General features: G+C 49.4%; 1 protein-coding gene across 1 annotated transcript in view; it reads left to right on the top strand.

Moving 5' to 3' along the window:
* CSMD2 (CUB and Sushi multiple domains 2) overlaps positions 1-25,583 on the top strand; it is a 575,968-nt gene that overhangs the window by 322,667 nt on the left and 227,718 nt on the right. Inside the window, exons 11-12 of the mRNA XM_012812368.1 lie at positions 6,465-6,568; positions 10,121-10,233. Of these exons, the coding sequence (XP_012667822.1) occupies positions 6,465-6,568; positions 10,121-10,233 (217 nt within the window). The remainder of the gene's footprint in view (positions 1-6,464; positions 6,569-10,120; positions 10,234-25,583) is intronic.

Raw genomic sequence — 25,583 nt, 5'->3', positions numbered from 1 at the left:
CAGAATAAGTGATGCTGGCCTATTCTTCACATGGCCTCTACAAATGCCCCTTGATTGAGCAATCCTTGGGCAGTGCTAACCCCACATTGGGCATTTGGATTATCTTAGTCCTTGTAATATTAATCTAATATTAATATAATACCTGCCTACAATAATATTTCCCAAATTTCATCAGAAATAATCTGGGGAGACTTTAAAAAGATTCCCAAGCTCTTTCCCCAAAGGGCTGATTCAGTAGGTCTAGGATGGGGCCTGGGACTTATTTCTAAAGAGCACCCTGGTGATTCTGACCAGCCAAGCTTACCTTTAAATAATGATCCTCTCTCCCAGCAAAGCAGATAGGGTCCACCCCCAACCCTTCCCATAGACAGCCCAGCTTCAGCCACACTGAGCTTAGAGTCACCGACACACTTGGCCCTTTAAGACCTCTGTGTGGGCACATCTAGTTTCTCCAGGCAAATTTCTATGCCCCTTTGAGTCCAAACATCCCCTTTTCTGAGAAGCCTTCCTGACTCCACCAGGTCTTGCCCTTTCCCCTTCCTACCGCACTTGACCTTTTATTTTTGTGTGTATCATGTAGTGCGGAGAGTGTCCAGCCTTTTCTCTTCTCTGCCACACGTTGGAACAGTTGTCTTGGGCCGCACATTAAATACACAAACACTAACGAAAGTTGATGAGCAACAAAAAGGTCTGTGCATCATTTTCACCATATCCCACACCACAAATAAGCAAAACAGTCCCCAACCTGCACGCGGCCTGCAGGCTACAGGTTAGACAGCTCCCATAGCTCTTGAGCGTCCCCAAAGCAGGGACGACAGTTTGTTTAATTCTTTCACAATTAGCGCAGTTCTGGGCACAGAGGAGAAGCGTGGAGATGTGTGACAGTGTAATCATTGGTGGAGGGATAGCTCCCCTGGCCTGGCTCCACCCATGTTGGGCTGGAGCTTCAAGCCTCCCTCCTGGGGCCTCCTCTTGTTAGGAACATTCAGCTCAGCCTTGTGGAAAAAGACATAGTCAGGCCCGAGGCCCAGACTTGCGTCCGTGCCCCCTACCTCCGCACACCTGTCTTTCTTTTGCAGCTTCTCAGTGTGAAGATGAGACATATGATCCAATTTGCATAGGAGCCTCACCGGATTTGATCGGGAAAGTGAATCCACCTTTGCTAGAACAGAAGGAAAAGCAAAGCAGGAGAGAGAGGGAATGAGGACGGGAGGGCCAGGGAGGGGCACACGGAAGGAAAGGAAAGCTCGTTTCATGAACTTCAAAGCCAAAGTTAACAGTGTTTTGATGGTTCCCTCCTTGGGGAGTGTCAGTGTCACTCTTCCCTTTATGGACCTGAAGAATTGCGAAATAACTCTCCCGGCGGGTGATCACTGGCTAGTGCAAATGTCAGAAAGGCACTTGTTGGCCCATTTGTTCACTCACTTATTCATTCAGCAAACATTGCTTCTGTGCCAGGCCCTGTGCAGCATGCTGGCAGTCAGAGAGGTTTCCCTAGGTGACTCCATGGCCCACTCCTCATGGCGGAGTAGCCTCCCCCAAGACCAAAGCCTGGTTCCTTTCCTTTGTACAGTTATCTCCTTCTTAGCTCGAGAGGCCATATGAAAATAGGCCATTGATGGTCCAGATTTGGCTTAAGGGCCATGTTTTCCAAGCCCTGCTGTAGAAGGCAGGGAGGCATTGAGGGTGCTTGGTACAGAGTGAATGGTGGGGACAAGGGCACCAGGCCCAGGTAAGAGGGTGTCGCCAGAAAGCAGTTGATAGACCAAACAGCCTCGTCTACGTGTCTTGGGACTCCAGCTTCCCACAAACCCCCCTGAGCTGCTGGGTCCTCTGCAGCCTTACCCAGACACTGACCACAGGCTGGCAGGCCCAGAAGCCCTTCCCTTGGCTGATTCTGGACAGTGCTTGCTGAAAGAACTGAGGAATGTTCTCCAAGGCTTCGGGAGGGCGTCTTCCATGCTCCCGTTCCACTCTCCATGATTCTCAGGACAAAGTGCTGTGTTCTGAGGGGTCTAGTCTCTCAACTCCCACACCCCTCCTCTGCCAGGGATGCATCTCAGGGCCCACCTAATTCCTCCCCACGCTCTTGAACTTTGCACCAGCCTCCCACTGGTCTCTCTGCCTTCGGTCCTCCCTTAATGCTGAATTACAGCTTCTCATCAACTTGACCATGAAGTGCAGACTGCCCACTCTGGCTGCAGGCAAAATACAGCTGCAGACTCAGCCAGGCTGTTCTCTCCTGCCCTCCACTGCTCGCAGGGTTGTCACACCTCTCCCCATCCTCCTCCTCGCATCCCTTTCGTCTTTGCAGTCCTCCAGCGCTCACCATCAGCACCACGGCCCTGGCCAAATTCAATTTAGATTCTGCTCTAAATTCTCAAGCCCGCGGAATAACTTATGGGAAGCAGCTAGCTCGGTGCTTGGCACATGGCAGGTGCTTAGTAATTATGTCCTAGATGATGAGTTTGTTTATTCATTTATCTAATGGGTTTAAATTGGATGCCTGAGCTGTATACAAATGTGCCTCTTTGATCATGCCTATTTCATGTGCTGCCATTTCTCCTGCTTCAGAAAGGCGCTTTGTGAGTTTGCTTGATCTGCATGTTAGTTAATGAGTCATTATAGGAGCCTGTCTTTAAACAAAGGCCAAAGCAAGGAGAGAAAAAAGGAAAGAAAAAAGGGAAAGCGTCAGGACATTGTGTGCTGGGGGCTGGTCCAGAGGCTGCACTGCTGTGTATGTTCAGCAGTCTTCTTGGTGTAATTGGCCCCTACATTAGGGTCGATGCTCTGAAATGTGGTTTCCATCAACAGCATCTCCAACCAGTGATGTGTGAATCATTTTATGACTCGGGGTTCTGGCCTTCAGAGTAATATTTTCCCATTATAGGCCTAATAATCATACGCTCCCTTTTTGGGAGGTGTCTGAGTGAGCAGTGTCCTCTGCCCCAGGAAGGGGCTCATGTGGTGAGAACATGCAGCCACAACCGTCAGGCCCTGCAGAGCCCAGGCCCTTTCCCCTGCAGAAGGCACTATCTGCCTTCTGGTATTTTATGGCCAGTGTTTGCTGAGCACCTGCTATGATCCAAAACAAGAGCTTAAGGAAGATTTGAGAGGGTAAGTCATGGTCCCTACCTGGTGGATCTAAGACATTTGTTGGGATACCACACAGAGCAGAGTGTCAAAGAGACTGGCCTCTGGCTGCCTGGTGCAAGTCCCCTTTCCACCACTTATCTGTGTGACCCTGGGCAAGCTGCCTGAACTCCATGACTAGGCTCTCCCATTCGTAAAATGGAGCTAATCAGAGAAGCTGTTGCTGTGAGTTTTGCATGAGTTGATTACGTGTGGAGTACTCAGAACAGAGTTGGGCACGTTATGGAGGTGTCAGCTCTTGGAGTGACGGAATCACAGAAGAAAAGACAACCAAAGACTATTATTAAGCATCTCAGAGAATCTCCTAGACCCAGGGTTAGCCAACTGTGGCCTCTGAGCCAAATTCAGCTCATTGCTTGTCTTGTAGATGAAGTTTCATTGGCACACAGCCGTCCACGCACACATCATGCGTGGCTGTGCTCTTGCGACTCTAACAGTGTTGAATAGTTGCTTTAGAGATCATATAATCCATAAAGGGAAAAAGATTTACCATCAGGCCCTTTACAGAAAAGGTTTGCCAACCTTTGTTCTAGATAGTAACTACTATGAGGGATCCGAGAGCCTTGCCAGGCATCCATGCTGAAGAATTGGGAAAGGTTTGGAAAATGTCCCCATTCAACACTTTCTGAGTCCCTGGGCTGTGCCTGGCACCCCAACAGGCACTGATGGTACCGAGGTAGGGAGACCTGAGCCCTGCACTCCAGGAGGGCACAGGCAGTGGAGGAACAAGTAAGCAGATCAATCACAGGGCAACAGGTAAGGACGGAGATGGAGGGAGAGGAAGGCTGAGCCAGAGAATTCCCTGCATCAGGGTCAGTCAGAGAGAGCTGGAAATTTTCCTAGAGGAGCAAAAAGGAGAGGGAAGAGCCTATGGAAATCAGAGTCAGGAATCGGCTGCTGTGGCTAGTGTGCCTCCAGAGCTCAGATGGCTACACAGCCCAGGTGGAGCCAGAGGTCAGCAGGGAGCAGGCTCAGGGGCCCCCATCCTCATCTGTCATGAGTCCCCAGGACACATTCTGTACTGCAGGGCTGTGGAGAGTAAGAGGTGGGAAGGGGTTTTCAGCCTGAGCAAAAGATCCGGCGATGATGCTTTGCTAGCCAGCAGGGAATATTCTGGATGGGAAACCCAGAAGGAAGCCCCACTCACCCTTGGCAGCTAAATTCCATCTCCTCTTTACGAACCCACCCCACCCACTGCTTGCTGCAGGCCCGTATTCTCCCTCACCTAGACTGTTGCTGCAGCCCAGGGATCAACCTCCTGGTTTTCAACCATCCCTCAATGCTGTGGCTCCTGGAGCAAAAATCTCACGTCATACCCTTACTTAAGTCTTTCACAACTCCCAGGACAGAGCCCAACAATCTTAGCATGAAAAACAGCCCTTCATAATCTGGCTGCTCTGTTTCTCTCATGTCACCACCCTCTGCTTCCCTCTCACTTAAACAACTGCTAATTAATTAGAAGCCCTGGACAAGCCACATACTCTGTGCCTCTGGCCTCCTCTGCAGGGACTACTGTGCCTTCCACATTCATTGGTTGAACTCGTTCATCTTCCAAATCCAGGCTGGGCTTCATATTCCCCCAGGAAGCCTCCCAGGGGGGAAGGTTCTCCCTTTCTCCCAGTAGTGGCAACCCCTGCCGCCTTCCCCCGTGTCTATCTGAAAACTCACTGATGAGCTCAGGATGATCACTGTTAGCCAGAGATGCTGCAAAGAGGCCCTGCACAGGTGGTACCCAGGCTTTCTGGTCTCTTAGGGGCAAGCTGAGGCTTGACCACAAAGCAGCTTGGGGTGAAGCTCTGCAGGCTCCCTGGCAGCAGGTGGGTGCTGGACTTTTCACTTTAGAGGAAATCTGCAGAAGGCATCAGTCTCAAGTAGGAAAAATATCCATAGGCATCCTGTACTCCTTGGATTGTAAAATACAAAACAAAGGGCAACTTCAGCCTCCTCACTGGGGGAGCGATGATGACCATCAAGTTGAATGGCTCACCCCCTACACATACACCCAGTTGCCCAGGTCAGAAGACTGGGGCTCATCCTAACCCCTCCCTCTCCTCAGCCTCACATCCATCTAGGCACAAAGCCCTAGCTATCTCTGCGACCTGCCCCCTGCTCCACCCCCATCACTCCTGTCCCATTGGTCACCTGCACAACCTCAAAGCCTGGGGCCGTCCCCACCACCTGCTTCACTCCTGCAAATCATTTCTACACAAGCAGCTGTCTTCTAGACACAGTGTGTCCCCGTAACTCACCATTTAAAACTCTTCTACTGCTCCTCCCTCAGGAACAAAAATCAGTTGGGGTGAAGGGGTGGTTGGACTAAGTTCCAGGCAGACTTTTTAAGTTCTGAGCCTTCCTGCATCACCTCCCTGCACTGAAGCCTTGCCGTGTTGTCCCCCAGAGCTAGGCAGCTAGCGGGTATGCTCAGCTTCTAGATCTGCGGTCAACTAACACTGAACAACTTATTCTGGAATGTTCTGTGTCTGCCACAGCTTGCGCCCTGTGGCCCTGACTCCTTCTCAGAATGTCCCACCTCTCTCTCCCAGCATCCCCCTTTGGCATGGCGGGGTCTTCTGTAGCCTTCAGAATTCTCTCAGACGCCACCATCACCGGTAGCCTCCCCTGCCAAAGGCTGGGTGAGCTGCAGGCTCCTCTCTGCTCCCCACTGTGGCATCTGTTACCCCCCAGTGTGGTGCCTATCAGTTTACTTGTCTGTCTCCCCTTTCACCATGGGCAGGGAACATGTCGTACTCACTGTTGAAACCCCTCCTCTTAGCCTGGCATATGGTGAGGGCTTTTAGTAAATATTTGTGGAAGGCAGGATTAAAACAAGAGGGAGGAATCTTGTCGAAACCTCCTTCTGAAAACATTCATTTATTCAACAAATAAACAAACAAAAAAGATGGAGAAAGGCAGGCAGGGGAGAGGCAAAGAGAAACTCTGGCAGGTCCCTGGGGGCACAAGAGCTGAGATTCCACATGTGGCTTGAAAAATTGCCACTAAACCCAGGGGGACTTCTGTGCATTAAAGCATGAAGAAGGCATCTAATCATCTCGCAGTTGGCCAGATGTGCCCGGTTGCTGTGACAGCCTCTAGAATTGGCCAGATGTGCCATGAACATCTTCAGAAACATCAGGGGGCTCCAGAGACTGTCTAGCCTGGAGGGAAAGAGTCACACATATTAAGGTGGCACAGAAATGGTCAGTGTGGGGGGGATGGTGTCACCAGTGGCTCTGGGCGTCGGGACCTAAGGAGGCTCTGGGAGGCTTCCTCGGGGCCACAGCCTGTTCCTAACCCTGTGCTCCTGCCCCCAGGTGATCAAGCTCGCCTTTGAGGAGTTTGATTTGGAGAGGGGCTATGACACACTGACGGTCGGGGACGGTGGGCAGGATGGGGACCAGAAGACGGTTCTCTACATGTAAGTGATACAGGCATGAGATCTGGAGGGTATGGTGGCTGTGGGTGATGGGATGGGTTTGCCAAGTCCTGTCTGGTCCCAGACCTCACTGCACCAAGGATAGCGTCCGGCAGTGCTCCTGGCTTCCACAACAACCCCTCCACCTCTCTCTTCTCCAGCCAGGGGGAAAAGAGCACGGGGCACATTCTCACTGGGAATTTGCACAGAAAGGGAGCAGCATGAGCAGTGTCTCAGGGGCAGAGGAGATGGAGGCTTTACACATGAGCCGGAGCTTCCCGCCGGCAGTCTGCTGCCATTCACAGTTTTCACTGTGGGCCACGTCTTCCCGTGGCAGCCTGACCTCAGACAGGGACAGAGGGAGTGTGTTCCTAATCGTCCTGCCTACTCAGAGCCATCTGGGAATCAGGCCCTTACAGACATAGCAATCACACTTCCTGAGCTGAGAAAGGCCGGTATGACATGGGACAGTCAAGGGACAGGAAAATATCAGCCCGTCCTGGGGATTCTAGATGTTGTGCCTATGTTCCGGGGCAGGAGGAGGACATTTTGCTTCCTCTTTGTTCACAGCCAACAGCCTGACATGAAAGCTAGGAAAGCCTCCCTTCAGGGTACCTGGCCCAGTTCAGGGACAGACAGGCCCGACCTTGTCTATCTCCCTTGTAAGAAGGAGGTGGGGAGTCACAGACACTGAGCACCTACTATGCACCCAGGCACTGTATAAGGAAGTACTGTATCAGTTACCTCATGGGAGCTCCACAGAAACCCTGTGAGAAAGGTATTATCCCCATTTAACAGGTGGGGAGACTGAGGCCCAAAAGTTGCAGAGAAGGTTGCTAGCAGAAGCACCGCTTGAATTCTTGTCTTTTGATTTTGGTCAGGGACCATGTCCCATGCCATAGCCCCTCCCAGCAAGGCTAGCTCCAGGCATTCTCCCTGTGGTTCCAGGTCTGTGTGAGAAATGGCCATTCAGTAACAGCTGGCATGTCCAGAGGCCATACTGTTCTGGGTGGTTCTCATGCCTCCCCACGTTTGCCATACCTACCATCTGGGCACTTAGATGACTCATCTGATTTAGTGGTACATGGCTGGGGCTTGGGATCTGCCAGAATAAAGGCATGAAATATGAGCCCATTCTTCTTCCTGGCTACTCTACTGTGGTAGTCAGGGGTCCCCCAGAGAAACAGCTAATAGGAAATGATATATTATAGGAGGAAAGAAGGAAAAGAAGGGAGGGAGGGAGGGAAGGAGGGAGGGAGGAAGGAAGGAAGGAAGGAAGGAAGGAAGGAAGGAAGGAAGGAAGGAGATAGATAATATGTGGACAGATAGATAATAGATGATAGGTAATGGATAGATAGATAATTGATTAATGATAGATGATTGATAGATGACTGGTGATAGATAATATGTGGATAGATAGATAATAGATGATAGCTGACAGGTAATAGATGGATAGATAATAGACTAATGATAGATAGACAGATAGATAGATAGATAGATAGATAGATAGATAGTTGGCTCATGTGATTTTGGAGGCCAACAGTCCCAAGATCTTCAGGGATAGTTTGCAAGGTGGAGACCCAAGACAGTCAATGATGCCATTCTAGTCCAAAGACCAGTAGGCTGGAGACCCAGGAAGAGCCAATGTTCCAACTGAAGTCCAAAAGTGGGAAATAAGTCTATGACCCAGATCAAAGGCACCCAGGCAAGAAGAATTCTCCTAGCAGGGGAGGGTCTACTTTTTTTCTCTATTATCAGCCCTTCAACTGACTGGATGAGGCCCATCCACACTGGGGAGGACAGTCTGCTTTACTCAGTCTACAGATTTAAATGTTAATCTCATCCAAATGCATCCTCGCAGAAATACCCAAAATAATGTTTGACCAAGTATCAGGGGCCTAGTGAGGTTGACCATAAAACTGTACATCACACCTGCCTCTCTCCTTCTCCTAGTGCGTCCCCATCACTCATCTCTGCCCTAGTTTGCTGACCTGTATGGTGCATAAGCCCAGTGTGCTCAAGAGGCCAGGATGCCAGCCCTCTTTCCCCCTCATTATCCCATTCTGTTTTAACACAGAACCTTAGAACATCAGAGCTGAAAAGACTCTTGATTATACAAAACAATCCCCTTATTTAACACACAGTGAAAAAGCCCAGAGAGGCTCAGCCACCTGCCCAAGATCCCATACCAGATGAAAGGAAGAGGTAGCCAAAAGGTAACTTGGATCCAGATGTCTGGATCAGTATAGTTTGAATAGCTCCCAACAGGTTCTTTCGTAGCTCATAGGTTCTTCCATCACCCTGCAGATCTCCTTAAGCCAAAATTGATCTCAAACCTTTAGGGAAACACATGCAAAATGGCTGGGTTCCTTGGTTGTCATAATTGGGTTAAACAGAGGAAAAGCAGAGACCTCAGCCATCTCCCTTGCTCACCACCACCCCAGAGCTAGGAGCCAGTACAGGCCTGGCCTTAGTCATTATTCATTACAGAATGTCGGAACCTCAGCCTTGAGGATGTCACCGGGCCAGGCTATTGTACATATCCCAGGTGGTCTATCCTAGCTCCACCTGCCTGGTACTCATGCTATGACGATTACCTCTCTACAGCCAACTCAATAGGCCCCTAAACTTTGAAACCCCAGCAGAGATTAAGACCCGTTAATTCAATTGCCACCTCTGCAGCCCTCTGTGCTGGTAATTTGTTCCATGTCAACAGAAGGAGGGAGCCAGGTTTCTTCTGGAAACCCCAGCCTGCAAGCAGACTGCTCACTCTGCCATTCTCTGTCAGGTTGACATTGGCAAACCCACTACCCGGTCTTCACCTGTCTTCTGATCTGTGCCTTGTGGATGACACCCCTACCTCATTGGTGACAAGGGTGTTAAATGAGATAATGGGTGGGAAATTGGTCAGCACTGTGTCTGACTCAGGTTGGTGCTTGGTTTAGTGAGTTGGAACAGAATCCTCCCAGGGCTTAACCCTTTTTCAGAAAGAACGTGGCCCTCAGCTGACGGCTGTACTTTAAGCCTGATTTCTCATACTAGAATGGAAGGAGGTATGTCTTTTAAAGGAATGGACTAGGTTCCAACTGGGGAAACTGAGTTTCTGTGAAAGGAAACCCATGCAAAGACACCTTTCAGGGTATTCAGGGTGTCCTTTTTGCAATACAGTTCACATGAACAATCAAAGGTTGCAAGAATGTGGACACCACCTGGATTAGAATTGGCTCCAGCAATCCCTACCCAATCCCTGTCTCCTTGTGATCTTTGTCATGCTATGATGATTACCTCATAGATCTCATCATGGACATAGGTCTCCCTCATGAACCCAGAGGTCTGGGCAAGTGGGTCAAAGTTGATATTCAAACTCTGGTCGTGGCCAAGGTGAAGAGGCAATGAATCCTCCCAGTGCAACACTGGGCTCCAAAGTCATAAACACAGTGGGGCCCAGACTTTGCCCCTATGTGGACCTGGGTGTCATAGTTAGTCTTTTTAATGTCATAAGTTGGACAATTGTTCTACTTAGGTCAACGCCTCTAAATATCTCTCTCTTGCCAGCCTGACAGGTACGTCGGTCCCAGATCTGATTGTCAGCACCAACCATCAAATGTGGCTCCTCTTCCAGACCGATGGCAGTGGCAGCTCCCTGGGATTCAAGGCTTCTTATGAAGGTAACTGCTCTTGGGGAGCCACATGAACTCTTTCCTGGCAGCCAGAGACTTGGGTTCTCTACCTGGAATCAGAAAGCCCTGGGTTTGAATCCTGCTCTGTCCCGCACTAGTTTCACTAAGCACGTTGTTCAGCTTCTCTGAGTCCTGCCTCCTTCCTCGTTCACTGGGCCTCCTGGCTTGTCTCAAGGATTATGTGGAATAAATCACTTAAAATGCTAGGTACCCAGCACCAGGCATGTACCCCAGTTCCATCCCCATTCATTCCCGGTTCATGTGGTCTTTCAGGAGGCCTTATTTATTTTTAGGCTAATTTAGTGTCAAGAAGATGAGTGAGTGGGTGCACGTAGGGCTAGGGACAGACACACACAAGTGTGGGTGGCCTGAGGAGGATGTTGACAAAGGTCTTCCTCTCTCGCTGGGAACAGGCATCAGGGGAACTGCAAACTCCGGGGCCCAGGAGGTGCCAGAAACATCACCCTTCTGTGCACTTCCTGGATGGCCAATCGCTGCCAAGACCAGTCTCCATAAGCGAGAAGGAGGGAAAGAGAAGCCATTCCGCAAGTAATTAATCATTAAGCCCCTGTTAGGTACCAGACACCAGACCCGTGCTAGAGGGACAGATGCACCAGGTCTGGACTTTGCCTCAATGGGCTTGGGCTCTCGTGGTGAGACGGAGGGGAAGAGGAGTGAGGCGTTAAAGCCAGACGGCTCTCCCAAGAGCTGGTGGGAGCACAGAGAAGGGTGCAGCCATCATTTGGGGGTGCGGTCAGGCGAGGCTTTACCAACAAAGTGAGCCTTAAGTCCTCAAAATGACTAGGTGGCTGCTAGGGAGACAGTGGCTCAGATACCCAGTCCCCACCCCCAGGGTACCAACAGCTCTCCTGCTCCGGGGCGTGTGCTCTGTTTCCAAACTGGATATAGGACATGTATTCATTTGCTGATGCCACCCTAACAAAGCTCCACAAACAACAGAGCTTTGACTCCTGAAAACAACAGACATGTATTCTCCCACAGCCTAGAGCCATGTTTTTTAACCTTTCTTATCTCACGGTGCCCTCGAACCTAGAGTTGAACTTCTGTGGCACATTTAAATTGCGTTGATTAAAAAAAAAAAAAAGAATATACTTATTGTGCTTTGAACTTCTTCTGAAAATAATTTAATTAATGATCTTTAAAAATGTTTACAGTACACCAGTTGAAAATCACCAGTCTAGAGGCTGAAAGTTCAAAATGTCAGCGTCATCAGGGAGATGCCCACCCCCAACCCCACACCCAGAGACTCTAAGTAGAACTCTCCGCACCTCCTCCTCACTTCTCGTGGTGGCTGTCAGTTTATCATGTTCCTCGGTTGTAGCCAAGGTTGTATCACTTCAGTCTCTGCCTTTGTCATCACACACTTTCCTGTCCCTTGTTCCCTCTCCTCCTTATAAGGGCACCAGCAGATTGGATTAAAGGCCCAACCAACTCTTCTGTGGCCCCATCTTGATTTGATTCATCTGCAAAGACTATTTCCAAATAAGGACACATTTATAGGTACCATGTCTAGCTGGGCATGGTGGCTTGAGCCTATAATCCCAGCACTTTGGGAAGCCAAGGCAGGAGGATTCCTTGAGGCTGGGAGTTCACGACTAGCCTGGGCAACATATAGAGTCCCCAACTCTACAAAAAGTTGAAAAAAAAATTAAACAAGCCTGGTGGCACACACCTATAGTTCGAGTTAGTCAGGAGACTGAGGTGGGAGGATTGCTTGAGCCCCAGAGTTCAGGGCTGCAGTGAGCTATGATCTTGCCACTGCATTTCAGCCTAGATGACAGAGTAAGACCCTAACTTAGAAAAATAAATAAATAACTTCAACATATGTTCTTGAGGGAAAAAATTCAACCCAATAACAAGAGGCCAGTCCATATTTCCTACACTACCATGACATACCGTGATGTCCCCTGGGGTAAAGAGGATGGTTGTACTATTGTAAGAATAGGAAGCCCTGTGCCTGGGTGAGGCAGAAAGGCAGAGAGACAACACTTAGAGGTGACAAATGCTGAGTGCAGATCCTGGCTCTGTCCCTTTCTGGCCCCATGGCAGGTCATGGAACCTTTCTAGGGCTCTGGTTATTTATCTGTAAAATGGAGATGCCAACACAAGGTCACAGGGGTCCTGTGAAGATTGTTAGATAAAAAAATCTGAATATAGGCTTGGTGCCTATAACTCAGTGGTTAGGGCACCAACCACATACACCAAGGCAGGTGGGTTTGAACCCGGCCTTGGCCTGTTAAACAATGACAGCTGCAACAAAAGAATTGCCAGGTGTTGTAGCTGTAGTCCCAGCGGAAGCAAGAGAATGATTTAAGCCCAAGAGTTTGAGGTTGCTGTGAGCTGTAATGTGACGGCACTCTACTGAGGGTAACATAGTGACACTCTGTCTCAAAAAAAAAAAAAATGTGAATATAAGAAATGCTGCAAATTGCAGAGCACTTAGTAGCAAATGAAGCCATCCCTAGGCAGGTCAATGTCCTGGTGCATGGCTTGCTCATAAGCTGGGAAACAGAGAGAACACATCAGGCAGGAAATCAAGCGACCTCCACTCAGGACCAACCTCTTTCACTCGTTACTTTGGAAAGGGGAATGGATTTGGAGGCAGTTTCCAGGCTTCACCCCATTTCTGCAATTCTATGGATGTTCAGCAGCGAATGTTCCCAGAAGTGAGAAGAATGAGCCCGTGTCATCCACACGCCCTTAATATGTCCCTATTTTGCCAATGGTTTGGATAAGACGTAAATAGCATGAACTTAAAAGGGATGACAGCACCACTCGGCGAACAGAGTGCAGGAGGATCTCGATGGGGGTAGAGCTGCTGGCTAAATTAGTAGGATAAGATGAAGTAGGGATAAATATTGTTGTGTTTTAAGATTCAAAATATTAGCCACTAGAACTTATCCCAGGGAGTTAGTTGTGCTTTCCTTTGCCTTGAGAGAGCGTCAGAGAATGGAGCTTAGATGTGAGGACCTCAGCTTGAGATGGATAAGGAGAGGATTTGAACCAATCCCTATGAGAAATGTTGATGACCCTAAAGGTTTATCTGGGGAGAAAGTAGGTAAACTCAGGAGACTTGAGAGCTGTGTCTAAATATTTGAAGAGCTGTCATGTGGGAAAGAGGCGTTAGATTGGTGTGATGTGATTTCACTGGAAAAGAAGGGGACATAACATTTGTGGAGAGCCTACTCTGTGCCAGACACTTCATGTTCATTAGCTCAGGATTTTCAAATAGTATCATGAAAAGACTTAGGGCACCCCTGGAGACCCCCAAGATGGGTGGGGCGTGCCCAGGAGAGTGGGCTCTGGCCTTGCCTCCATTTCTTCTGCTTCCTTCTCTTCTACTCTTTGTAAGCCTTATGTAGAGAGGGGATTCATAACTAAGCATTGGTTTGAAAGGCATCTCATTCAGTGCTCACAGTGTAGGATGTGGAGACAGAAGGGCCAGGAGGCAGAGTCCAGCTTACGGATATCCTGAAGGCCTCATAAAGCCTTTGAACTTGGCCCAATGGGAAGAACCTTTGAAGGCTTAAACTGGGTGGACTCACCTTTTCCTTCTTCTCCGTCCCACCTTTGGCTTCTTATCTGAGGAGTGAAGCCCACTGTTCTGATGTTCTCACACCTTCGTGGTGAGGCCCCCCCTGCTGCAGGAAGGTGGGTGGGCTGAGTCCCCTGGTGATCTGATGTGACCCCGTGTCCCTGCCCATCCTGCTCTCTCGGCATCTCCCGCCTTCCTCCTGGCTCCCTCCACCTCTCTAGCCGGTCCTCCTTAACGGCTCCTGCAGGCTCCTGACTGCCCCTTCTCAGACCAGTCCTCAGCCTTTAGCCCTCAGATTCTAGGGCCTTTTACAGTTGCTCACATCTACTCCCATGGCTTCAGCTTCACCTAAACCTGGTGACTTGTGCATCTTCCCCCCACTTGGATTACCATCTGCCTATCACACATTTTCACATGACTTCCCCTAGGCATCTCAAACCCAACCCGGCTATGGCAGTCAGCTACCCTGACAAAATATCACAGCCTGGGTGGTTTACACAGCAGAAGTTAATTTTCTCCCAGCTCTGGAGTCTAAAAGTCTGAGATCAGGGTTTTGGCTGCTTTGGTTTCTGGTGAGGGCTCTCTTCCCGGCTTGCAGACGGCCACCTTCTTGCCATTTCCTCACAAATCCTTTCCTCAGTGCATACAAGCAAGTTCTACAGTATTTTTTTTCCAGATTAATATGATGGTATATATGATTAGGTTATGTTGTTTTTGTTACAAAAAGTCTGAATCGTATTTGAGTCCTTCACCCGAGAGGTGTGCCATAGACCCCACTCCATTGCACCTGTTGGGTGAGAGCTTACTGAGCCCCTTCTCCTCTTCCTCCTACCTGAATTTAATTATGGTTTTCTTTCCTGCAGGCCTGTAGTTGTTCATCTGCTAGTTTCAAATTAGTATTGAATACATGGGATACTTGTTTTTCCATTCTTGAGATACTTTACTAAGGAGAATGGTCTACTATTTATCCATTAAAAAAGACAGAGACTTTATCACTTTTGTTTTTACCTGGATGAACTTGCAGTATTTCTTTTATGAGGACAGCAATCCTATCAGATGAGGGACCTGCCCATATGACCTCATTGACCTTTAATTATTTCTGTAGAGGCCCCATCTCCAAATACAGTCACAGTGGGGGTTAATGGCCTCCACATATGACTCTGGGGTGGAAGGGACAAATATTTAGTCCATAACACCATTCCAAACCAAGCTTGCCAACCCACCCCCATGCACAACTTGCATCTGTGTGCTGTCTCCATGAACAGCACCACTGTCCAGCCCATCATTTCCCCTCATCTCTGCCTCCTTCTCTTCCCTGTCCCACCTCTAACTCTGCTTGCAGGCTGGCAGTCTCCCTCTGCAGCCTCCTGCTCCTCTTCCTCTGCTGTGGTTGAGTGCTCCCCCTACTCCCGCCACCATCACCCTCACTTGGATGACAGCACAGTCCCCCTAACTGTCAGGCTTGTCTCGAGTCCTCTCCCTTCATCCCCCACCCACCTGCCACATGGAGCACAGTGATCTTCCCAGAATCCAAATCTGGCACAATTCTCTCCGAAAAAATTAAATGACAACTTCTTATCGCTTTTAGACTAAAGTACAAAATTTTTCACGTAGCATCCGATGTTCTCCATGATAATTATTCTAAACCAGTTCTGGCTTCTATGAATCTATTTAAGACAGAAATTACAGTTTATTAATCTCCCCAGTGCTACAGGGCCTAGCCCAGTGCCTGGCACAGTGTGTGCTCTGAAAAGCTCACAGAATTGAATCATAGTAGCTCTTTACGTGGGCACACTCAGACCCTCGTCAACACCCTCTTAATTCTCTTTGGGCCACTTTACCTCCTCATGGTGCTCAAAAGCTCATGCATCCTGTATTGTCTCTGTAGCTTTGGGGTGGGACAGGCCCAATTTATAATCAGGCTTTTCCTTTGACTCCCTGATAAACATGATCTCCCAGGGTCTCTTGAGGACTCAGCATAGTGAAGCCCCCAGTGCAGGTCCTGCCACTTGGTAAGTGCTCAGTTGAAATCTTGCTCCTGTCCCTGCATCCCCACACCTGCAGCTCTTCTCCCAACCTGCATCAGCCTTGCTTGAAGCTTCAGAATTACCTCTGACCCCCTCTTAGCCCTCCTGTTATTCCAGCTCCTGGGAAGTGCCACACAAGATAGACATCTTGGCTCAGGGCTGTGAAGGCTGCTGGGATGGCTGCTGGGATGCCGGTATTCTACAAGAAGGCAGGAGGCATCTGGGGGTGGAGACCTCATCCATCCGTCGTTTCCACCTCTCCCCCAGGCATACCCGGCCACATCACCATGCATACCCCCTCTGCCCCAGTCTGGGCAAAGAGATGCTACTTTGGGGCAGGCAGATGGCACTGCAGTATCACCCTCCCTCCTCATTAAAATTATGAGCCCCAGTGGAAAAAAAACTAGGGCATTTACTTCTCAGAAATCCTTCCAATTCTGCTCATCACCATCTCAGGTTTGGGTGGGGGAGGGGACTCACGATCTATCAATATCTGAGCAGTCTGAGCCTCGAAACTCAGTCTCCCTCCACGGGGGCAGCCAGCTGTGGGAAATGCATTCATAGTTGCAATTGCTTTGCTTCCCAGTAGAATAAGAAATATTTAAGGAACAGGCAATTAGCACTTACCAGAAACATTATAAAATTACACACAACTTGCTAACAAGTCTTAACATCAATCTGGAAGTCTCCTTGCTTCCTCACTGGAGTCTGGAATCTGGCAGGCTGATACTGATTCTGGGCGGCCAGCCCGGGGGGAGGAAAGAGCTGGGACCTGGCCCCTGGAGATAAGAGGGAGTGAAGTGGTAGAGATGTTGCAGAAGGGACGCCCAGGGCCTAGGGGACTCGTGTTAGAAGTGAGCTCATCTGTTTGTTCAATATTTTCCAAGGCCCTATGATGTGTGGCAGACGCTGTTCAGGACACCGAAGCGACTGGGGACGACAAGACAGGCTTTGCCTTTTCCTAATTCACAGTCTGTTTTCCCTAGGGTAGAGCCAGTGCTAGCAGATGGGGCAGCACAAGGGAACGGGAGCTCACCTCGCTCAAGGGCATCAGGGAAGGCGCCTTGGAGGAGCTGATGTCTGTAACTGAGACTTGCTGGAAAGATGAAAACGAGTTTGTGGGGCATCCCTGAGAGCTGAGGCGAGGATAGATTGAGGCTAAAACTTCCGCAGGAATAGACTTGGAGAGCAAGTGAGCAGAAGAGGGCCAGACATGCCCTGTGCGGGCAGGGCCACACCCCTTCTCTAGAGCAGCACTACCACGGGGGTGAGCGCTGCTGACTTCCTGGAAGAGGTGGTATTAGAGCTGGGCAGGAAGGGGAAACAAGGGCAGCCAGATTCTTCCCAGAATCCGAATCTGGCACAATTCTCTCCTAAAAAATTAAATGACAACTGACCTCCACCCTCTGGGACACTGCCTTTCCTCCTGGCAGACGCCTGTTATTTTTCAATACACCTCTGCTTGCCCAGTCCCCAGGAGCTGAGAGCCCCAAACATTCCAACTTTGCCCAGGAGCAACACCAGGCGCGTTCCTCAGACACCCGCTGAGTTTCCACGATATCTTTAGAATTTTTCAGGCCCTGGAAGCTAGAATGCAGCTGGATACAAGCAGCAACTGGCTCCTTTGGTAAAACCCAGTAGGATCCAGTCTGTGCTGGCCCCTGAAGGCCGGGCCAGCAAACAGACAAGGATGCTGTGGTTAAAACTCGGCAGGAAGTAATTTGTCAATGAGACACACTCCTTAAATACACAGACTTTTGGAAATGGGATCTCCAGGTGGGGGCAAATACAGGTGACTTGGAGGCTACCTAAACATCCTTAGTCACGTCTGTCCCCAAACTCCTTCAGCCAGTAACAGACCCATGACAAGGTTGTGGGGGAAGAAGATGGGCAGGGGAGACTGTCACCCACTTCATCCCTCCATGCCTCCATCCCATTTTTGGAAATCACGAGCGGAGAGATGCAGCAGTCCCCAGAGACACACAGTCTCTCACCTCCCAGTGCCCTTCCCACCATCGGTAGAGAAGCAGAGTGGGACGTGATTCTAAGGAAATCCAGGCAGTCCGGGCCTTCCCAGGGGGTGTGCTAATGCACAAAAGATGTCCTTATCACTCACTAGGAGTTTGAGCCGATTAAGCAGGTCTGGGGTGCTTACTAGGCATAAGGAACTGGGCTTGGCTTAGGAGGTACAAAGAGCAGAAGGGATGGGACCCTGGCTTGAAGGAGCTGGCAACCTGCAGGATAGATTTGAAATGACTTGGGGACACCCATTGCGCAGTGGTTAGAGTGCCAGCCCTGGGTAGTAGGTGTGGCAGATTCAAACCCAGCCTGGGCCTGCTAAACAAAAATAACATAAACAATTAAATTAAAAAAATAAACTTTAAAAAAAATTTTAAAAATTGTTTAAAGAGTTGAAATGACTTATGGAACCAGGCCCTTGGTGTTCCCCCTCTGGCCATCGCTCTAGCCATCTCTCTCTTTTCACCATCACTTGAACTTCCCACCGCACTGAGCTTCTAACTCTTCTCCCGACACTATGCTCCCATTCTCTATTTCTTCATTTCTGCTGCTTCCCTTCCATCCTTTCCTCCATCCTCATCACTCCTCAAAGATGTATTGAATGGCCCCCTCTGTGCCCTGTACTCTACTAGAGTACATTTCAAAAACACCATCAATGTCCTCAAGAAATGTACTGTGTAATGAAGAGAAACAACCACAGAGAGAGACGCTTGTGGCGCAAACTGCCACACTGTGGCTGTAAAAACAGACGTGTCCCGGGAGCCAGGGGAGAGAGAAGAGCTCCTAAGTCTGCCTGGGCGATTGGAGGGAGGATCCCAGATTGGGACCACACTTGCACTCATAGTGAAAGATGATTCTCTGTCTGGCAGACAAGCAAGGGGTGTTGTTGACTTCAGGAGGTAAGGGTAGCAAGTGCCAAGTTAAAGCCATGGGCTCTGCAAACAACAGCGGCCGTGATAATGCTCACACACCGTGTGCTGGACGTCTGGACAACTGTCTTCTGTATGTGAGCTCATTTAATCCTCACAACAACCTTGTTATTATGACAATTTTCCTTTTACAGATGAAAGACTTAAGGCCCAGAGAAAATAAGTCACGTGCCCAAGGTCTGCTCCTTAAAGTCAGAGCCAGGATCCTGGGTTTTGTGACAACAGAGCCCTCACTTGTTGTCACTGTATTTCTCCACCTCCCTCTAGGTCACTCAGCTGTGTGGTGCGCTAACGTCAGGATCGGTAATGCCCAAAGATGAGGCTGGGGTGAGAGGAGAGGGAAGAGTAGGCGAGGGTCCTGCCATGCCAAGGAGTTAGGATTTTAATCTGCAGATTTTAGAAAGCTATGAAAGAATCCCTGAGCAGGGGACAGGAAGGACAAGATTTTTATTTCTGAGCCATCTTGTGCTGCTTTGTGGAGTGTAGAATAGAGGAAAGAGGCAGGGGAACCACCAGGCCGCTCCTGCCATCCAGGTGAGACACTGTGAGGCCGGGCCTAAGGTGGGGAGAGATGGGATGGTGAGCAGAGGGTGTCGGGCCTTTAGGAAGGGGAACCAACATTTGGGTCTGGGGACGGGAGGCGGAACCCGGGCTGATTCCCAGGATTGGGACTGTCTCTAGGAAGCCTGTCCAGTGCTCTTAGCCAGAGGCCAGAGCTGCCTCTTCTACTGACCCACAGGCATGTGGTCAGGTCTACACCTCTCCATTGCCCTCATCATTTGTATTGGAATAATTTCCACACTCACCTGAGTAGGAGTTCCCCAAGGGCAGGGGCCAGGGGTCGGGCAGCTCTACACTTACCATGGCATTTAGCACAGTTTTCATGCAAAGATGGAAAAACTCATGCATTGAACAGAATATCCTCTGTGTACCAGGCCTGTGCTGAGTGCTAGGTATACAGCAGTATATGTGTGTACACAGTGGTGTGTGTACAGTGTATACACAGTGGTGTGTGCAGCGTGGGTATACAAAACTTAATCAATGCCTGCCTTCACAGGGCTTACTCTCTAAGGAGTGGGGAAAATAAGAAAAAAGGGGCCAACCTGGATTGAGTTGGTGAATCAGCTTGTCCCTGAAGCCCAACCAGACAGTGAGCTCCAGGGGGATAAATGTTTACCTTTTAACCCGCTGTCCTATCCCCAACATCTAGGACACAAGCCAATAAAATATGTGTTGAATGAACAGGTAGAGAGTTGTAAGGAGCCATCAGTGCTATGGGATGCCAAGAAAAAAAAGGAAAAGGGAAATATTGATTGGGGGAAATTGTGACCTTCTGGGTCTTTGAGTGAGGCCTTTTGACTGAATCCAAATTTTACAAAACAGATCCTTTTAGTAAAGGGACTTGTTCTGTGAAGTCGAAATTCAGTTGAGGAGCCACACTTGGGGATCTGGAGGGCCACAGGTGACCTTGAGGCTGCAGGTTTCCCTTCCCTTATTAAGTGGCATTTTAAGCTAAAATCTATCAATGTGAAAAGCAGCCAGATAAGAGCGGGAGGAGGGGACGCTCGGGTAGAGGGGACAAAGAGAAAGTGAAGGAGCTTCTGAAGTCCCCCTCTTGGAAAGGCAGGTCCTCCTTCCTCCCAGGCTGGCTTCTCTTCTTGGAGCACGTTAAATAATCAGCGAATCTGTGGGGACCCACGATACAGTCCCATCTGTACAGACACGGTGATAAAAGAGGACTCCAATTTGGTATTTGGAATTGAAAAACTCAGGGAGAAGACAGCGAGGGCAATCACAGATGATGGGGATAAAACAGCCAAGAAAGGGGAACGCAAATACTCCAAGTGGCAGAGCCCAGTCATGACAGAATTCTGTGGCATCTTGGAAGCAATCATGTCATGTTTCCCAGTGTATTTTGGTAGGCAAAGGGAAAGAGAGAGAGAGAGACAGAGGAGAAACATTTATAAAATGGAATTATATTAAACCAGATAACAGGAAATTGCATGTGTGATTTTTGCCCAAGTCAGAATTCCATTTATCTACTTGCATTTCTGGGTTCTGACGTCAGACTTGGTCGGCATTTGACCAGGAGAGCCGAAGCCAACCACCTTTTGGGCTGGGCAGTGGGGCACTGGGAGCCCTCTGCCGGAAGGCAGGGCTCTTGGTCCCTGTGTGGGCAGCAGGATTGACGCTGGGCTTGGAGTGAAGGTTCAGACCCAGATGGGAGGTGTCAGATTGACAGAAACCAGCCTCCAGCCCCCTCCGCCTTCCTAGCAAGAACTCCTGAGCTCACCCCACCCAGCTCTGTTCTTCCTCTCCCCTCCACCAAATCTTGGTTCTCTGGTCAACACATCCCCCTGCACCTTGGACCTCTTTGACAAATGCTCCCTTGAACCTGATGCCCCCTTAAGATCTCATTAACCCTGTAGCTCCCTTCAGTGCTAGCAGCTCGTGTCCATACATCCAATGAACTTGACATTTAAGAGAGGACTGTGCACTGGGCATCCTTCTCCTCTGACCTGCTGTCTGCTGCTCTGCCCCTTTCTACCCTCCCGCCACTGTCACAGAGCCCTTCCTCTCGACTCCAAGTCTTACCATGCCCTTGTTTCTCGCCTTGACCTTCTCATTTGTCTTCAGTGCACTTCACCCTGCCTGCAGCAGGACTTTCCCGTGTAATCCCTCAAAAGTCCCAGCCCCAGCCCCACCACTCCCTCTGCTCCCACTGCCCACCCCGCCCCTGAGCTCTACTCCCCCATCCCTCCTGCTCCTGCCCAAGCCCCTTGGCTAACACCTCCCTTCTTTTAACAATACCCTGAGCTCCTTAGCCTGTTATTCTTCCTGTTCTCCAAGCCCAGCGATGCCCTCGGCCAGCCCTGCTCAGACTGGGGGGAAATTGCTGCCTTCTCCGTATCTTCAGGTGACTACTCAGTACCCCCTTGCCCATCTCTCTCCCTGCTTTTTGTTATTTTCTAGCATTTAAATATGGTCAAGTTTCTCCTATCATTTTTTTTTGTAATTTGAATCTTTATTAAAGAATTCCAGTGATCAAGGGTAGAGGGGATGGATTGCATGATACAGCATAATGTCCCAATGATCTTTGATCCCTTTAACTCCCCAGACCCCCTTTTAAGCTTCTCCTCTCTTAAAACCACGTTAACTGCCTCCCCCCACACCCCGTCATACCCCCCATGAGATGCAACCTGATTTCTCTCTCCCTCTTCACTGGCAAGAAATGCTTGTTTCCAAAGTCTTCTGCTCTTCCTGCATCCTCCTCCTCTTCCGCCGTTGGGTGACTGTCATTACACTCAGTCTACTCCTGCCAGTATCAACGGTGACCTCCTTTCGCTAACCTGCTTTTCCAGGTTGTCTAAACTTCCCTGCAGCAATGGAGGCTGTTGGTTTCCTTCTCGAAACTCATTCTCCTCTGAGCTTCTGTGACCCTGCTGTCCTCAGGATTTCAGTCTAACATTCTGCTGGGCTCTACAATGTCTCAAACTGTCCTGTCCCAGCACCTCTCCTCCTCTTCTTGGGTGGTGGTCTCCTCCTTCTCATGGCTTCTTTTACCATCAGTGAACTGACTTTCTAGATCATCAGACTTCTCTCCTGAATGTCAGATCTTTGTAGCCACTTTCTACTAGGTAACTCCACTTAGAGGTTCCATCAGCACCTACCAATGACCTCCATTCAGAACTGCACACTTGTCACTGGGGTGAAAGCACACCCCAGTGCCCAGGTCAAGCCCTCCAGGCAGCATTGTAGAACCCTGCCTCTCCTCACCCCATGGCCCACCCCACTCCCGGAATGAGCTTCTTCCTGCTTTAGGCCTCCCAGACCTTCCTGTCTCTCTCCATCCCTTCTGCCTGTGCCCAGTCCAGGATGCCATCAAAACACCTCCCGGATTACTGTGAGCCTCCCACTGGAATGGAGGCTTCTCAGAGGCAGGGCTGGTGTCTGCCCTGGTCTCCATTGTGTTTCTGCACCCAGCACAGTGACTCACACTAAGCCGGTATTCAAATGTTTGTTGAGTGAATGAATGGCCTCGCTGCTTTTGGCAGCAGAGGGGGCAGCTGTCAGGAGATCTTTGTCAAATATAAAATCTTAAATGACCCCCCCTCCTCTGCCAAAGCCCATTCTCCTAGCAGATTGCACAGGTCCTTTGGTGGGTTGGCCCTGATCATTCATGCCTTTCCCAGCCTGGTCTCTTCTCATCTTGCGGAAAATACTCTGTGTTTGTAGAAGGGCAGTGTGGCACAGGGATTGAGAGCCCAGGAGCCACGCAACCCAAGTACAGCTGTCAGATCCACCACTTCCTAGCTCTGTGGCCTTGGTGAAATTTCTGTGCCTCAGTTTTCTCACCTTTAAAATGGGGACAATAGAACCTAGCTCACAGGGGTACTATGAGGGTGAAATCAATCAATGTAAGGTGGCTGCCAGCATGTAATCAGTGCAAGAGTTACTAGTTATATAACTAAGAGTAAGCTGTGTGGCTAGCAGCCCGTAGCACAGTGGTTACAGTGCCAGCCACCTACACCAAGGCTGGAGGGTTCGAACCCAGCCCAGGCCAGCTAAACAGCAATGACAACTGCAACAAAAAATAGCCAGGCACTATTCCAGGCACCTGTAGTCCCAGCTACACTAAAGCCCAAGAATTTGAGATTGCTGTGAGCTGTGACACTACAGCACTCAACCGAGGGCTACATAGTTAGACTCTGTCTCCAAAAAAAAAAAAGTGAAAATAACTGGGAGGTGGTCATTGTTACTGCTCCATTGCAGTCCTACAGTGTCACCTCCTGAACTTGGCCTTGCCTCTTCCCTCTTCCCTCTACCTAGAGGGCCCTTCCTCGCCCCTCTGACCTGCTCTCCCTTTCACCTTGCCATCTCCTCCGCAATCTTCATCTTAGACCTCACCTCCTCCAAGAAGCCTTCCCTGACCCAGGGCTAGGACTAGGGTGAGGTGAGCAAGGCACTCGCTAGCCTAAAGTTTAAGGAAGGGGGCCAAAAATTTCAGTAATTAAGATTAATAATATTTCAGCACAATCTTTTAAATCAATATTAATGCAAAATATTCATGATGAAAAACAAATCAATATTTTAATTAAAAAGAAGCTCCGACAGGGCTGGGACTGAGGTGAGACAAGTGACATTAAGTTGTCCTCCAAGTGGAGGGTAGGATCCAGGCTTACTTTAAATCAGTGTCGTTCAGCCGGTCTGCCGCAGCACACTGGTGGGGGTGAGAGGATCTTAGATGCGCCACGAACATTTTTTAAAAATCAATAATTAAATTATTTTTGAGAGAAGTTCAAAGCACAGTAAGTATATTCTTTTTTGTTACCTTTTTAAAAAATCAATATAATTTAAGTGTTCCATTGAAGTTTAACTGTAGGTTCGAGTGTGCTGTGAGATAAAGAAGGTTGAAAAATGCTGCTCTAAATGTTGGTATTTTTCTTTATTGTACATTGGATTTATGGCATTAATTGTGGCTTTTTATAATAAATTGCACCCAGATACTATTTGTCTTGACTACTGACTTTCCGGTGCCTCCTAAAATTTTGTATGTGAGGCCAATGCCTCACTTTCTGCACTCTGATCCCAGCCTGATCCCCCAAGTTTGAGTTTGGTGCTTCCCCCCCACCGTGTACTTCCATAGCATGAATCACCTGTGCCATAAATTCCTGTGCCTAGTCTGTTCACTCCTTGGGAGCAGAGACCATGTCAGGTCTCTAGTGTCTAGCACCAGAACAAGCACCCAGTAGGTTCTTACTATATACTCATGATTGCACCAATGGTAAGAGAAATTGGGTGGGCGTGAACATGTGGACAGGCACGGTGCCTAGGCAGCAGGAGCAGTGGGAGGGAGAGTCCTTCCTGCCCCAAGAAGGCATGTTCTCTTGAGCCCACCACAGCCTCTGACTAGCTGGGGATACAGGGACACAGGCAAGTGTACCCACATGTGTCTCTCCTGCAACATGGGCCTTGGTAGGAAATCTTAAATCTGGGTGCTATATCAAATGCCTGGTAACTTTCACCAGGTCTCAGAATGACTACAGTGATAGCCCTCACAGCCTAGGATCTTGCATCATGAACATATCTAGGGACATCTGGAAGAAGGAGGGCCCTGCTGCTTGCCTCCCCTTGTCAACTAATTAAAGGGCCCTTTCTTCCTTTCCTTCAAAGGACCTGGAACTCTGGGACATGGAGCAAAGGTATCACCTTCCCTAGAAGGCCTCAGTGTATCCCCTCCCCCACCCCCATGTGAACAAAGCTAGCTTCCCAGGGGGTTCAGACATGTTTGTAGCAGGTGTGTGCAGAGGGCAAGGCCAAGGGAATATAGGGGTTGGGGGGCTGGCTCACACTTGAGATTCCTTGGACTTGGTGTGTGCTCATACAGACCCCCACTCCCAAACTGGAGGACCCTTGATGTTTAACTTAGGTCACACACACTCACACTCAACTCGTGCAATCCCAGCTATATGAAATGCCTTGTCTTGCCAGCTCTTAACAAAGGGCAGGTGCCCTAGTTTTGGGGTTAACATGAATGTGATGGCCAAGAGCTCATTGGTACCTGGCAGTGCCTGAGGCTAACATAGGCCACCCCAGTCAGCCCACAGAAGCCCCACAATGGTGGTAAGAAAGCTTTTGCAGAATCATCCCTGACAGAGAGCTCCTGATAGCTCATAATGGTGTCTGCAGAAAAGCCAGAGTTCCTTTGTCCTGAGATCCCAGGGAAGGTGTCAAAAAACTTCCCTGATGACTCCAGGCTTCTCTCTCCCAAGTCACAGGACTCTCCCAGGCCTCACCTCACTGTCT

The sequence above is a fragment of the Otolemur garnettii genome, unplaced genomic scaffold (genome assembly GCF_000181295.1).
Source record: "Otolemur garnettii isolate 467f Iridium unplaced genomic scaffold, OtoGar3 scaffold00204, whole genome shotgun sequence".
In the NCBI taxonomy this organism is placed as follows: Eukaryota; Metazoa; Chordata; class Mammalia; order Primates; family Galagidae; genus Otolemur; species Otolemur garnettii.
The sequence above is the reverse complement of the archived record's forward strand: the minus strand, read 5'-3'. Positions and strand labels throughout refer to the sequence as shown.